The sequence below is a fragment of the Aulonocara sp. 'chitande type north' Nkhata Bay genome, linkage group LG20, assembly GCF_057382095.1.
Source record: "Aulonocara sp. 'chitande type north' Nkhata Bay isolate Kocher_YH1m ecotype deep benthic linkage group LG20, A_spYH_male_GT1.1, whole genome shotgun sequence".
In the NCBI taxonomy this organism is placed as follows: domain Eukaryota; kingdom Metazoa; phylum Chordata; class Actinopteri; order Cichliformes; family Cichlidae; genus Aulonocara; species Aulonocara sp. 'chitande type north' Nkhata Bay.
In genome coordinates, this window is record NC_141363.1 from 20,657,192 (window position 1) to 20,672,355 (window position 15,164).

The following is a 15,164-nucleotide window of genomic DNA, read 5'->3' on the forward strand; positions in this document are numbered from 1 at the left end:
ACATAACAGGAAAAGTAGGCTCTGAACGAGGAACTTTGAAAAAGTATACATGTGACAGATCGAGGGCCTGCCCTTCAGATCTGCGGGAGGCTTCACGCTGTGAACATCTCCTCTTATACATGGGTAAATAAGGAAGTTCTTGAACTGAGACGCCCGTCTCGAGTCGTGTTTCCGCCGGGTCAGAATCCAAGAATCGGGAGCGACGACAGCTGGTGACACAGCGTCTCCAAACCAAACATCACAGCAGGTCTTTAACTTTCACTCTTGCTGCTCTCCTTCTGTCACAAATCCCTCCTGACACTCATCTCCACCCGCTCCACCCCAAGTATTTAAACTCATCCACATTCACTTTCTTGACTCCTTGAATGTTTCCATCTGTCTCCCTCTCTTTCACACACATGTATTCCATTTTGCTTCCCTGGTTATATTTGCTTCACCTGAATCATGAAATCGCAGGACCCCAGAAACCTTATGATTTGTATTTATTTGTTGATTGATTTCGTAGCAACAACCATAAATATCAGATCTAGAGGCAGTCGTGTACAGAGGACCCTCCTGTATGAAGTCTTACACACGGCCTGAAAAATCTAAATGTCAAAAATAAAAAGATGAAGAAAAACAAAGCAAACAAAAGCAGACACGTGTGTAGTTGTATCATTTGGTTGTGTAACGAATAAACACCAATATTTGTTTTTACTGTTAAAACAAAAAGGCGACAGGTGTGTGCGGCTCAGCTGTCCGTCAGAGAGGAGAACTTCAGTTCCTGGCAGAGATCCTCCTGAACATCCTTGTGTGTCTCCTCTCCGCTCCGCATATCCCTGAACACACACACACACACACACACACACACACGCACGCACGCACGCACACACACACAAACAATAAGTTTGTGTTTTTAAACGTGAATCTTTGGGTGTGTCTTGGAAAATTGGGCTGAGGTGGGTGTGGGTACATGTGCAGCTGCTGCAGGGCGGCTTTAACTTGGCTTATCTCGTTGCAGTGCTGCTGCTGGTCCCGCTCCCGATGTTTTCTCAGTTCGTGCAATTTCATCTTTAACCCCTCCTGCGTCTTCTCCACCTCTGCTATGTCCTGAACACACATTTTTAACAACCATGTCAGTTTGTTTGAACCCTCGCTGCTTCTGTTGTCACCATTCTGACTTCCAGCCACATATTATTGTTGTACTTTACTAGAAGAGCTTTGTGTGACTCACAGTCCAAACAGTCCTTGTTTATCTTGCACAGCTCTTAGTTTATCTGCCTAAAACAAGCTGTTATAGCCTTTATCTTCCGTTAAAGCAGCATGCCGGGTCACATGTTCAGTTTGGCACATTTTTACCCCAGATTCTGGATCCTGTTACATCAATGGACATTATGTACTTACAAATCTAACTAAAAGAAAACACTGATGTACATCAAATGACTGTTTTAGTCTGAGATGAGACGTTGTCCAGGGTTTTATCAAAGGAAAGAATTCTGGCACCCATCGAGAAGGTTTTACCGTCCACCAAAGGACAAGAACCTGGACGGATTGTAACAAGTTTCTGCAAAGTGTATTTACCCGAATTTACTTATCAAACATCCAAAAATAAAAATGACTTCTATGAAGCCAGACAACAGAACCATCGATCGTGGCTCAAGAGTTGGGAGTTCGCCTTGTAATCAGAAGGTTGCCAGTTTGTTTGGACAGTCCCGGTGTTTGTGTCCTTGGGCAAGACACTTCACCCGTTGCCTACTGGTGGTGGTCAGAGGGCCCGGTGGCGCCAGTGTCCGGCAGCCTCGCCTCTGTCAGTGCGCCCCAGGGTGGCTGTGGCTACAATGTAGCTGCCATCACCAGTGTGTGAATGTGTGTGTGAATGTGTGTGTGAATGGGTGGATGACAGGATATGTAAAGCGCTTTGGGGTCCTTAGGGACTAGTAAAGCGCTATATAAATACAGGCCATTTACCATTTTACTATACAGGCCCACCTGTGCAGCAAACAAGACTGGTCACCCAGAGTCACTGTGTGAGGCTTCACTGGTACCTTCATGTATTGTTCTTGAATGATTTTGATTTTCTCCTCTGTTTCGATGTCAAAATTTGGATTCAGGCCTTCCTTCTTCACATCTTGGTCTTTGTCGATCTCCTCAGACAGATACTTCTGCAAAATGTTTTTAAGTTCACCATTTTCCTGAAAAAAAGCACAAATAGTCAAAAGGATTGATGCAACAAGAATCATTTAAAAAAAAGAAAATAAACTGCAACAAACACCTGAGATAAAAAAAAATAACAAAGAAGATCAAAACCTATAACAGCAGCAAGAGATTTAGACAATATTACTCCAAATTAAAAGACAGGTGTTTAATTCATTTTTTTAAAATGCTGTTTTGATATTAAAGAGGTTCCACAGATAGACAGCGGGCCTCATCCATCATTAAACTCCAGAGCTGAAAAATGAAACCGCCTGAGTATCAAAAGCTGCAGTTCCTCTAATGGCCACTTGAGGCAGACTCAGAAAACAAGTCCGTCCCCAGACTCCACGTTTCTGCCTTTGGTCCTTTTCTCTGGGAGACCATCTCACACTGCTTCAGTAACGATGAGATCCAGGCTCTGGTGAGGCCAGTCCACTACTGATAGTGACCCACTGGGTGATTTCCTCCCCACCTATGTTGTTCCTGCACTGGCAGCATGTTTGGGTTGATTGCGATGCTAAAAAATAAAACTGTTGCCAATCTATAGCAATATATAGCTCTCTTCACAGGATAAAAACCACAAAGTGCTTCACAGAAATACAAAAAAGCCAATGTTAATAAACGAGTCTTAAGCTGCTTTTTAAAAGAATAAATCCAATCAAGGTAATGATGGCGGGAGAGCATTCCACAGCCTGGGGGCCACCGCTCTAAAAGATCTCAAACACCACTGGCAAAAAAGCAGCTCCATGCCATGACAGAGCCTCCACTGTGTTAGGTGGAGGTCTAGATAGGTGGAGACTGTTGTGCTTCTCTCCGGACCTTCTCTGTACTGAATGACAATGAAGAATCTGCTTTCAGCTTCTCCCTTGTTGCAGGGCCACATCTGACCCTGCCATGTGACTCACCACCAGTGTTGGGAAGGCCTATGCTGTTTTATCTTGTGTTCTTTTTTTAATATAGGGCTGTTTTAATTTTTATGTATTATGTGTTTTATTTATTTTTTATTTATTCTATTGTTTTTAACTTATTTTCTGTACTTTGGTCCTGTGCTGCGTATTTTAAAGTGCTTTATAAATAGAATTGGATGGGAAGTTTGTTTTAAAATGTATTCCACTACAGATTACAGAATACATGCCCCAAAATGTATTTTGTAATGTATTGAATGTAGTATTGGTGTGTGATTTATTACTATTACTGAAGGTTACTCCCCAGGCCAACACCAGCTAGATTTTTAAATCCTAATATAAAATGAGTAACAGTAGCGCTGACATTAGGTAAAGCTGCAGTTTCATTTTATTTTGGTGTATTTATCCGCGACACCTTAAAGGCTCCATGAAAATATTGTCTTACATTAAACTGTCCGTGGCACAAAAAAGGTTGAGGACCGCTGTGACAGAGGACGTGCATCTTCTTTTTGTTTTCATATTGTAATTTATATGTTATTGTGTTGTGGTTTGCAGTATTTTGTGTTGTTTCACTTTAAATTTGTTTAAAAGGAAAAACCTGAAAATTTAAATAGTTAAAAGTTTAAATGTGAATAGTTGTTTTTTGCATTATATAGCTTATTTATTACATTTTATGTGGAGTAAATAAATAAAAGTATATTCACGATGGCCCGTACAAACTCCAAAATACGTACAAATTTGAAAACACAACAGCAGTGCTCCAGGACGCTCGGGCGCAGCGTTGAGCTTTTGTTACCTAGTGGCTACACAAGCCAGGAAGTACCAACGACTGGATTTGGTGTGTGGTAGTAACAGGTAAATGAACATTTTTAATCATTTGAATATGTGTGTATAAGTACACAAACAATGCATATTGCTTTCAGTTATGTAATTGAATTTGATCTAGGCAGCTCTGTTTTGGAAGTTCAGTTAACGCTGGCAATGTGTTTTGGAGTTTGTCTCTTGGGGCCACTGCATTTATTTATAAACATATATAAATAAAACCACATTTTTTTAAACTTTAGTAATTCCTTTTGTGCATAATTGTATATTGTTGTTGCTAATAAATAAATTAAAGCAGCAAAACAACCTGAAGAGTCGGTTGGGAGCCGAAGGAGCTGGAATTCACATCACTAGTACAGAGATCTGTATATATGTGAACATTTACACATTACACACTGAAGTTCTGAAAGCCAGTCACACAATCTTGTTCAACAGATCATTGTCTATTACACATTAAAAAAAAGTATACCAGGAAGTTCTTAGCCATGAACGTTTATCCAGATTCAAGCCTGAGCACAATCTGGATGTAAACTGATTGTGTTACTTGTACTTAAGAAAAAATCAAACTAACAGATGTGAATCATCTGGAATCTCGAGGGACCTGGTCTTCTTTTAAACAACATTTCTGTGTGTAAATATTTGTAAAAGTCTTTATTTGATATATAATCTACTAAATTTTCAGTGAGTCAAATGTTTAACTTTCTTAAAGTAGTCGAAGATTGTAAAAACAGCTGTTAGATATCCCCTATTGTGAAGGAGGTCGAATGTTGTGTGAAATCCAAATAAAATACAAATGCATTTCACTGGGACATCTTGCTTTGAATTTGATGGCAGCAACACATCTCAAAAATGTGGAAGGGGGGCAACAAAAGTCGGGGAATGTGAGCAGCAGAGAAAGAAACAGCTGGTGTCTCACCTTTTTCTGTTTCCTGCTGTGGACGAGGGCAGCTGCTCGGCTCCACAGCTTCATTTCTTTAGTCTCCTTTTCACGGAGGGTCACAACGTCTCTCATCTGTTCACACATCAATACAGAACATCTTTAACTGAACTTACAGGTACTTTTCCTCATTACCCTGGGAAAACTTTAAGAATGAAGGCGTTGTGGGGACTACTCTTTTAATCCAGGGTGTGGTTACCTCTTTCACCGACCACATAACATGATGAGTCACCTTCTCTTCAACCTCCATCAGTTCCACCAGCATCTTATGCAGGGTTACGGCTGTAAACGGCTTCGCAGATAGATCCACCTTAAGTATCAGTGGAGTGCATGAACCCAGAGGCAGATTAGAAGCTTTTAGACTGAAAAAATGTAACTGTGATATCTGCTGTATGTATTGTCATGCATTTGCGACGTGTACCTGGAAGGTGGAGATCATGTCAAGAGAGATTTCCTGTGCGTTCCTTTTTTCTGAGCCCAGTGGCTTGATGAAGCTGATCTTTGAAGGGATCAATCGGTCCTCCGTTAAGTGGTAGTTCAACTCAATCAGTTTCTCTGGTATCAGGAACACTCGCTCAGCCACGTCTTCATTGGCTGGTTTGGAGCCGTTTCTATGGAAACGCTCTACCACTTTCTGGATGAGCAATAAACAAAACAAACCAAACACATCCACATAAGCATCCTGTGGCTTTTAAAAACAAAGCAATCTTTACGAAGATTTACGAAGTGATCTGTGTGTTTGTTTCCTGTCATTTACCAGTATGGGCACTTCCTCCATGTGTGAGTTCTCGCTGAGCAGCTGGATATGTTTTTTGAAGTAGACGTGCCGGTAATGGAGGAAGTCGCTCCGGCCTTCGAAGAGCTCGATTAATTCTTTCGGCGACAGCACCCTCCGCACCAGGTCGTCAACGCGAGCACCGCTGAAGTGCATTTCAACCTCAGTGCCCACAGTAAGTGATTTGACCCTCAAAACTGAACGAAAAAGAAACACACCTACTCTCAGCTCACTCGTTCATCACTTCTCTGACATTATCATTTAGAATGAGTCACTATTTTCCTGCTCACTCCAAAGCTGCTGAAGGCTCACACATGGAGCAAGTGACAACGTTCAGTTGCATGTCTGAGCTGCTCGGGAGCTTGCAGCTGACGCCAAAACTCAGTCATAGACTGTGTAAAAGACAGACATCGCCATCATAACATTGCCCACTGGACTACGAAGTCCCGTACTGAGAGCTCGTGATGAACACTGCTGTTTCTGTTTTGGGGGAGGGTATGACCATCAAACTGCATGCTCATTGGCTAACGACAAGTCATTCTGGAATGAGTAATACCCCCAACTTAGACTGATGGTATAACACATGAAGTCTCTCTTTGTCTGTTTGTCTGCAAACTCCACAATCAGACGCTGAGCAGCTAAAAAGGGCCCATCGGCTCTTATCTATATCACAGATTATGACGCCATCGTGTTACCTAGGATGTTCAGCCTGAGCCGAGCTGTAATGTTAGCTGAGTCAAACTTTCTTAAACTGATGATTTCTAGAATAAAACAGCTGCTGGTGTTTGTCAGATGTATTTTAGGTGCCTTCGGCTGCACTGTATTAAGACCTAACATGAAAAATGTTACTACACAGCGCCTCTGAGGACGGCTGCAGAAAGCCAGCTTACACAGCAGGTGACGTTTTCTTCCATGCCTGAAGCGCTCTGTGGTGATCTTATTGATATTGTCCACCTCCTTCTCCTCCAGGAAGTCGCTCCTGCCTTGATACCACTCCTTCACCGTGGCGACCTCAGTGCCTTCAACGCACACTCACAGGTTACTCATTACAAACAACACAACCATAAATCATCTCACTAACGAACTAAAAATATAAAAGAAGTTGTCTAATTTATTAAAAATATCAAAAACTACATATTTTACAAACCAACTTTAAAAAGATTAGTACACTGAGAAAATCTCAGAAATCTGAGAACGTCTGAGGAGTGCATGAGGAGCGCTGCTGGGAGACGTTCCTGCTGGAGAACTGCACCAAATCGATTGAGAAAGATTTTCCAGAAACTCATGAATTCCCCTTTTTTCCTTGTAAAGAAAAGAAAAGCGTGTTTCTCTGGCACTCACAGCCTCGGTCTTTGTATTTGATCAGTCGTGTGACAACGCCGTATAACCTTTTGGATGTGGCAAACCTCTCCAGCTGGGCTTGTTTGTAGCGGATCACCTTCTTTCCTCCTGGCCAGCGGTTCTTCAGGGCTGAATAATAAAGAAGAGGCAGTATTTGTGCAGGTTTGACAGCATCAGGTGACATCTGTTTGGGTTCTAGAGGTTAAATCTTGAACTCCTAAAGCTGAAGTAAAACTGGTGAACAATGTACAAGGTAATGTTCGTACAAACAGAGCCTACCTTCTGTTGAGATGGCAATGTAGCTGACCCAGGATCTCGGCATCTCCAAAACGTTGGGCCCGCCCTCCTTCGAGACAAAGAAAGTTCAATTTACATTTATTGTATTCACAGTAAAATCGTGTTTCATTTGCTGGAGCTGGAATTTAAATTTAAATTCACAAAATGACCTGAATCAGTTCGTCTCAGGAAATTAATAGAAATGTACTAAAAAATAAATGAAAAGAAGTGAAATGACAACACAGAGCTGAAAATATCAGCATAACTTTTGCAGCACAGGACACCAGCGTTTCACTCTGAGAGTCTCGTTTGAGTGTTTAAATTACTAATGTTGAAAGAAGAACTGTTGTTAACAGAGTTGTTGATAGCAGGAAGTAAGTGTGTACTAACTGTTTAAGAGCCTCATCCTTTCATTTGTCATTCAGTCAGAGAGGTCAAATATTTCCTTTAAATTTCCTTTAATGAAGTAAAAATGTACGACTGTCTCGGTCGTACATTGTTGTATTTATTGTTAAATCCCAAATGAGGCATTAGGCTCCACCTCCTCTGTCCTGATTGGGTGATCAGTCATCAGAGCGGTCTGTGGAGCTGTGGCCATTCTGACTGCGTGCCGACTCACTGGGTTCTGCAGGCTCACGCTGCTGTGATTGTCTCTGTGGGCTCCTTTTGTTTTGTGATCCTCGTTTTCTCACGTTTATGTGCTCGTTAGGTAGATTATCTTTGTAGATTTGATTTTCTTTGGAGTTAGGTAAGTTCCTTTTTTTTCTATTAGGGATTTAGAAAATAAAAGTTTGTTATATTATAAATGTCAGTCTGAACCAGAGCTTTAAATTAGGAGGGACTTTATGTGAGTCCCTCTTAGCCCGTAGGCTAGCCAGGAGACGTAACATCATGAATCTATTTACAGCTTCTACAGCAGTATTTTGACTTCTTCTGGGGTTGGTATATGTGGTATTTTTTGATGATAATAACTGTGGATCAGATATACTGAAATACAGGTGACCCCTGCTCCATGCTTGTTGCTGCCATTTGTGTATCACAGCCTGGAAGCACATTTTAATGCACCTTGTCCCCAAAGAGCCAGAGATTTTCTTGATTTCTGATTTTCCTTTCAGGACATTAGGGCTTATATGTATGAAAGCTAGAAGAGCTCCAGGCCTGCTGAGGAGAACATACAAATTTCAATCAGCTAAGGTTTTTGCTTTCTGACACCCAGAGAAACACACATGCATTCGGTACCTGCACCAGGTTCCCTTTGCCCATCATTTTAGCCTCTTTTCTCTTCAGGACTTCTTGAATCAGTTGCTTTTTGCTTGATGCTCCAAACAAGACTGGCTCCCACGTTTTCAAATCATCCAGGTCAAACATCATGTCCTACACACGCAGAATATTTCATCAAACCTGCTCCGTTCTGCCTCTGCTATTTTGACTCTAACCGTGCACATGGACTCACAGCACAGCCGTTACTGCAGTCCTGCATGTTCACAAAGTAGTTGAGGTTGTTCCACACACTCTCGATGCCCAGGAAGTTGTCACTGTTGGTGGGGTAGCTGATCCCAGTCAGAGGGTCGACGAAGACGTTCTCCTGGACGTCCCGACAGCCCGACAGCACGAGCACCCAGCAGTGCACCCGCAGGCCTCGCAGCGGGTCGGCCAGCTGCCGATCTTTCTCCTGCTCGCACAGAGAATTCATAGTGATGACACAACATACACCATCATTACTGATCTTCAGTCAGAATATTCAGTGAATTTGTATAACACTTCAAACCAGTCTCACAAAAATCCAACAGAAAACACATGAGATACATCGATGAACATGAAAAACGCAAAGGAGGAAAAATAGCTACAGTTTAAAAGTCAAATTAAATTATGTAAATGCTTTTATATGATCTTACACTTAATTTTAATTAACAGAAAGTAAAAGACAGACAAGCTTATGTTAAAGGCACCCAGGATGAGCTGCTGTTGCAGGGTAAACACCACCTCGTCTTGTAAACAGACTTTCTTACATAGATCCTGTGCATGTGACTCTTAGCCTATAAATGTCATATCTCATGAGAGCCTTTATTGCAGCGTAGATGCAGTCGCTCTTGTAGAGAAAAGATCACTTTACCTCTTGTTGTTTTTGTTTTACAAGCAGCGCAGCTTCAGCCTCCTGCTTCTTCTTCTCTTGCTCGGCCAGAAAACGACTCTTGAGCTGCAGCTGCAGCTTCACTGAGTATTTATCATCCTGGTCCTTCTGTTCTGGGGTCACATCCTGCACAGCCTGCACGCAAACACACAACCAAGAAGTCACTTTCACATCTGGCAGTCAACAATCTGATTGTCGACCACATGTGCACGCTGCACGCACTTACCTTGACCTCGGGGTCCAGCAGGGGGCACTGCTGCATGCTCTGATCGAGCAGACACATCTCTTTGACGGCGTAGCCGCTGACGCAGTAGGCATCGTAGTCTTCGCCGAGCAGCAGGCTGCACAGCAGAGTGGCATACTCAAAACACGTGGCTCTCTGACTCTGCAGCACCGAGGTGGGAGAGGAAAGGACCTTCGGCTGCAATGGGAGACACGCACAATCAGACACACACTGAGAGAAGGTGCACGCATGTGTGCATTTATTGATGTGAATATGATTAGGTTCTGCAGCCTTGTTTCTTTTGTCATCCACCATCTTGAAAAGCTGAAACATGTTCAGAACAATGACTGTATATAAAAGAAAGAAGAGCGTCTGACAAGTGAAGCTGTGGAAAACATCCTGATTCTCTAAAATCTGCACTTGAGTCTCTCAGAGGCATGACAGTCAGGTGAAGATGTCCAGATGCTGCACAGGAGCAGTGGCTGTTAGCACAGGCTGGGTCACTGTACTCCAAATCTGAGTTGCTGTTTCTTTTCTATCAGCTTAAAGCAGTCTGAACTTTCTCCTCTGGTCTCATCTACAAGGACCGAGGAAGTCTTGACCATGTGTTTGTCTGACATGGAGCTGAGCAGGTGAGAGGCTGCTGGGTGCAGATGAACTTTCTTTGCCTTCGGGCTGAACTCTCCCTTCACCTAAACACTCCTCATCCCTGCAGATGCTGCACCGATCTGTCTGCTAAATGATCTCTGTTAGAGTACAAACAGAACCAAGTCCAGCTCCAGTTTCAGCTTCTCAGAAACACGTTTCTCTGAGTGTGACATCATCAGTTGCTGGTCATGTGAGGTGTCTGCATACAGACATGACAGGATGACGCGCAGTTAATGTGCAGCTAAACACAAGCAGCCTGTCATATTAGAATTACATTATATGCAATAATTATCTGAATGATGAAAATTACGGTTTCACAAATCAGAAACAGCAGAATAAAAGAAGTCCTCTCTAACATGTGCTTTAACTCTCAACCACAGAATACAAAAAATATTTGGTTTGCTCCTAAAACTCAAACATTTCTCTGACCGGCTCCACGGGCGGATCCAGAGGGACCAACGACAGGAAGTCGGCCACAAAAGAGGCACAGCCCTGCCAGTCGAACAGTTCACAGTGGATGGTCGGCGTTGGACGAAGAGACGTCGACACAAACTTCTGAATATGAGAAGAGACAGACGGCGATGCAGAAAGTATTTAGGGTGTTTGCAGATGTGAAGGTCCGATGGGATCTGTTCTTCAGAGACAAAAAGGTTGAGTGAGATAAACCTACCTTTACTCCACATTCGTTTACAGGACAGAGCAGCAGCGGTTTGCGGTCAGGACACAAGTGCGAGTACTGACGCTGGAAGTTTTCTGCGATGGCTAACAGTCGAATCTCTTCTGGAGAGTTGCTCCTGTAGGACTTGGGCCTGAAGAAGGAGAACAGGTGAAGACGACCTCAAAGCCACCAGCTTTACCCTACAGTGCTTTACATTGTAGGGTAAAGAGCCTACATTAACCCCTGAACATCTAATGTTTCGTATTTGAGCTTTTGAGACTTCTACATCATTGGTGGGAATTTTTCTCTCAGAAAAATCTTAATAAATTGCAGAATAGATTTCAAACAAAACTAAACCTCTATTTTAAATAAATTAGATTTTTCTGTCAGTTATTTCATGGTTCAGACTTTAAAGGGGTAATCAAGAGAAAAAGAGAAAAGCTAACAATCAGACGACCCTCTGTGAGCAAAGGCTTTGGCGAGAGTGGGAAGGAAAAACTCCCTTTTAACAGGAAGAAACCTCCAGAACTCCCTGACAGTCTTGTCTAGACAACTAGCTCTTTGCTTGTCTTGTATTTTCTTCAGCTGTGTGTGTAGTTTTTGAATGAGTGTAAAGAACTTACAGAAGCTTCTCGGAAGCAGCAACTTGTTGCTCCATCAGGGCTGTGCTCCTCCTGGATTAAGGTTAATTATGTTTATGTGCGCCTGAAGTTTGCACATAAACACACACATGAAAAAAAAACATGAGAAAAGCACACCAGCTCCAATGCTGTGGAAGAGTTTACCTCCCCCACTACGCAGCTTAAAACACATCTGCTTAGACAGGCATCTGGGTAACGTTCATGTGTAATATGTTTTATTTGATTTTATACCTTCTTTATATTGTTATACTGCCTGTTTGATATGATTTTACATTCTCACGTGAAGCACTTGTAATAGCATCTTGTCTACTTTTTTTTAAAAAACAATTTTGCCAATTAAAATAATTCAATCAAATTCGATCTTGTTGTCAGTATTTTCTTATTGTTTAAAAAAAGAGGCTAAAAAATCTTCTGTAAAAACAAACTTAAACACAACTTTAAAATGCCAGAGTTCTGCTCTGGAAATGAGTAGTGCGTATTGAGCTGGACAACACCTCATTTACTTTTAAAATGTAAGGAAACTTTGAATACAATAAATAGTTTAGTTTCATGGCGGTGTCCCTGCTGTCTCTGGGCATGTTATCATCACGTGGGTAGAAGCATCTGTTTGTGTGGGACCTTCTGGCCACGCTCTGCAGCTTCGGTGCGATTATATAAAATGTTTTCAATTATTTTTAAGAATAAATGGAAGCCAACAGTTCTTGTAGTCCCCCCGTTATTCATTAATTCCACTTTTCTTTATTTAAAATGTCGTTTTGAGTTTTTATCAGCTCTATATTTTTATTTTTCTGTGTGTTTTTCAAAGATTCAAGATTTAAGTTATTTTTTCTTTGAAATAAAATTCACATCTATTTCCGTTTCAGTTCAGTTTTAGTTCCCTGTGGTAACCATGTCTGCAGTCCCACATACAGAAGTAACCTCGTTTAAAACGTGCTTTTTAATTTCCGGTAACTATCAAACTAAAGTGAGAAACAAACAAACTTTTTGAAAATTGGATAAACTTTTTCTCACCCGGGCTCCGCTAACTGTTTTTAGCTACTTCACATCCGTGACACTCACTCCTCACTCGTTGTCGTTGCCTCGTGTCCATGGTAACAGCCACACGTCACGACGTGAAGGTAAGCTGCATTCAATTACCCTCGGAGTTAATAGGCTTAGAACAGAACAAAACTTCAGAAGATTTGAAACAGAGATGCCAAATTTATTCTGTTTCCTGGGCCAGTTTGATCTGAACTCAGTATGATAGTCAAGCCACTCCAAAATCCTCCCTTTAATTATATAAAAGTACACTTCGAAGATGAACATGTGTGCCTACAGATGGGGTGCTTGGCCTGGAAAGTGAAGCTATTGCCCTTTGAACCTGCATTGAAAATGTCAAGAAGACCGAGATCCCTCGTCTCAGCTCCAACCAGAGGTGAAGTAAAAGGCCTAAAACTCAGCTTTTGTGGGTGTAATGTACCACAAAGTGACAGAGTTTAATCTATGTGCTTTGGATGATAGATATTCTTGCTATAATTTAATTTATTATCAAATCTTAAATCTAATCAGAACTAACAAAGGGCCTGTGTATGAGGTAAGTGGAGCAGCCAAAAAGACAGAGAAACAGAAACCTTTTGGATTTTATTATGCTGAAAAACCCCAGAATAAGTCATTTTTGAGAAACCAACTTTTGAACTGTGATTGATAAATACTGAAGTTTACATACTGAGTGAAAAGAGACAACAAGAGAAAGCACATTCTTAGAGAAAGTAATCAGAAATGAAAAGTATATGGAAGGATCAAACGGTGCCTGGTTGGGTGTGAGACCAGTTCCACGTCCTCGTCCCCTGGGGTGGAGTTTTGTCAGCACATCACCTGTTCCTAATTTCCGGGCCATTATCTGGAGGGTTCTTAAACCAGCGCTGCCTGCCACCCTCTGCCATCCTGCTACCGTTGGTGGTAACTCGGACTTCCTTGTGTTCGTTATTCATGCTCCCCTGTTTTTGGATTAACGTTTTTTCCATCTCCAGTTGTCTCCAGAGCGATCTCCTGTCGCGCTTATCGGTCTACCTGCAGACAAACGATTTCACACTCACCTGCTGCTCAGCCTGCCCTCCTGACCGTCGTGTCAACTGTGGATATATCTCCCCTCTGGACCCCTTGGAACCTGGATCCATCTCACCTGCATACTCCTCCCCTGAACACTCTCACAGCTACCCCTCCTATGCCAGTCGGCCTGCATCTACAGGTAAGGACATACCATCCACAAGTACTACTGAACTCAACCCACTCACTTGTTTCCCAGTCCAGTGATACTTCTCTCCTCTGTTGCAGAAGTTCCTGCCTGTGCTCTCCTTGTGTTTCACGTGCCCGAACCTTTCTCCATCCTAAACCTACACATACAGTATTTAAGGTTTGACTCTTAGTAGAAAGACTTTGCTTGCAAAATTTTGAACATAGTAATAAATCTGGTCGATTTCTGGCTAACTAGTTAAAAGGAAAAAACAACAGTATGTGCTGTTAAAGACATGTCTGGGAACACAATATATGACCATGAAACACTAAACAACACTTTTAAGGGATTTTTTAAAATATAAAACTTTATATTCACCACAGATAAATCTAAAAACAAAACTGGCAAGCTTCATGACATAATTCTTCCGAAATTACCCCCCCCCCCCCAAAAAAAAAGACCTTACATCACCTACCACTGCAGCCCTCCAACCTCATTTTAAAAACGTATAGAGGTGAACCAATGGTCAGTTTTGGAACTGCCATTATACGTGGTGTTCTCTGGTTGGTCAGTTGTGAATGGAAAAAATAAAACTTGATTGGGCTGCAGTCCGAAGGCTGCACAGTGAAGATGTAAGCCTGACAGTCGTTTACCTGAAAGTAAAAGCAAGATCTGCTCCTTATGCTATTAAGCCAAAGGTCGACAATGAATTACAGACTTTGTTGAGGGTGGTGTACTGGAATGAGTCAGCCAGAGTGAGTGGGCCACTTCTATAGTACCTGTAATGAAACAAGATGATGCAGTGACAGTCTACGGGGATTTCAAAGTCAATGTACACCCAGTGTTGGAGTTAGAACAATACCCAGTACCGCACATCGATGATTTGTTTGCAAGTTTGGCTGGAGAGAAAGAAATTCATCAAAACTGATCCCAGTCAGGCATACCTGCAAATGTGTGTTGATGAGAACACGAGAACTATTGACACCAGTGACTCACAGGAGCCTCCACAGACACTGTAGACTAGCCCCAGCTATTCTTTTCTGCACCATCAAAAGTCAAAGCAGTGATGGACTCGCCTGCTCCACAAAATGTGAGTCAACTGTGCAAATATCTGGGACTTCTCAAGTATTATGGAAGGTTTATTCAATATCCTCTTCATCAACGTGAGGACAATGACAAGACATGGGAATGGACAGAGCAGTGTTTAAGCATTGAAAGAGACAAAGACTGCATGGTTAGGGACTGATGCTTTAATGCATTTCGATCCTATGCAACTAGCTTGTGATGCGTCGCCATACAGTGCAGGCGTAGTCATATCTCACATTAGGGCATTTCACAATAAAGCTCAAGATCCTGTTGAGATGTTTCAAAATAAACTGAAATGATGATGTTATACATTATTCTCAAACATCAAATTTCAGAA

The 15,164-nt window shown here is 42.0% G+C and overlaps 1 protein-coding gene and 1 long non-coding RNA gene across 5 annotated transcripts; one reads left to right on the forward strand and one right to left on the reverse strand.

The window, feature by feature from the left end:
* Positions 1 to 473: 473 nt before the first annotated feature.
* drc7 (dynein regulatory complex subunit 7) lies at positions 474 to 12,634 on the reverse strand. 4 transcript variants are annotated; one of them, XM_086278349.1, is made up of 18 exons: positions 12,541 to 12,634; positions 11,512 to 11,593; positions 10,901 to 11,039; positions 10,660 to 10,785; positions 9,586 to 9,780; positions 9,342 to 9,494; positions 8,682 to 8,900; positions 8,468 to 8,602; positions 7,232 to 7,298; positions 6,953 to 7,081; positions 6,502 to 6,630; positions 5,594 to 5,808; positions 5,258 to 5,470; positions 5,036 to 5,146; positions 4,816 to 4,911; positions 2,025 to 2,171; positions 953 to 1,089; positions 474 to 818 (listed from the first exon to the last, which is right to left on the reverse strand). In XM_086278349.1, exons 2-18 carry the CDS (start codon positions 11,544 to 11,546, stop codon positions 731 to 733), a joined length of 2,334 nt encoding a protein of 777 aa, XP_086134475.1. In that variant the 5' UTR covers positions 11,547 to 11,593; positions 12,541 to 12,634; the 3' UTR covers positions 474 to 730. The 4 variants fall into 4 exon arrangements, with proteins under 4 accessions (XP_086134475.1, XP_086134478.1, XP_086134476.1 ...); XM_086278352.1 differs by having other exon boundaries at positions 11,512 to 11,562; positions 12,589 to 12,609; XM_086278350.1 differs by having other exon boundaries at positions 12,589 to 12,607.
* A 145-nt stretch (positions 12,635 to 12,779) lies between these two features.
* On the forward strand, positions 12,780 to 13,955 carry LOC147305518 (uncharacterized). The gene is made up of 3 exons (XR_015126590.1): positions 12,780 to 12,943; positions 13,539 to 13,756; positions 13,843 to 13,955. It is a non-coding gene; the product is annotated as an uncharacterized LOC147305518 (long non-coding RNA).
* The last annotated feature ends 1,209 nt before the right edge of the window (positions 13,956 to 15,164 follow it).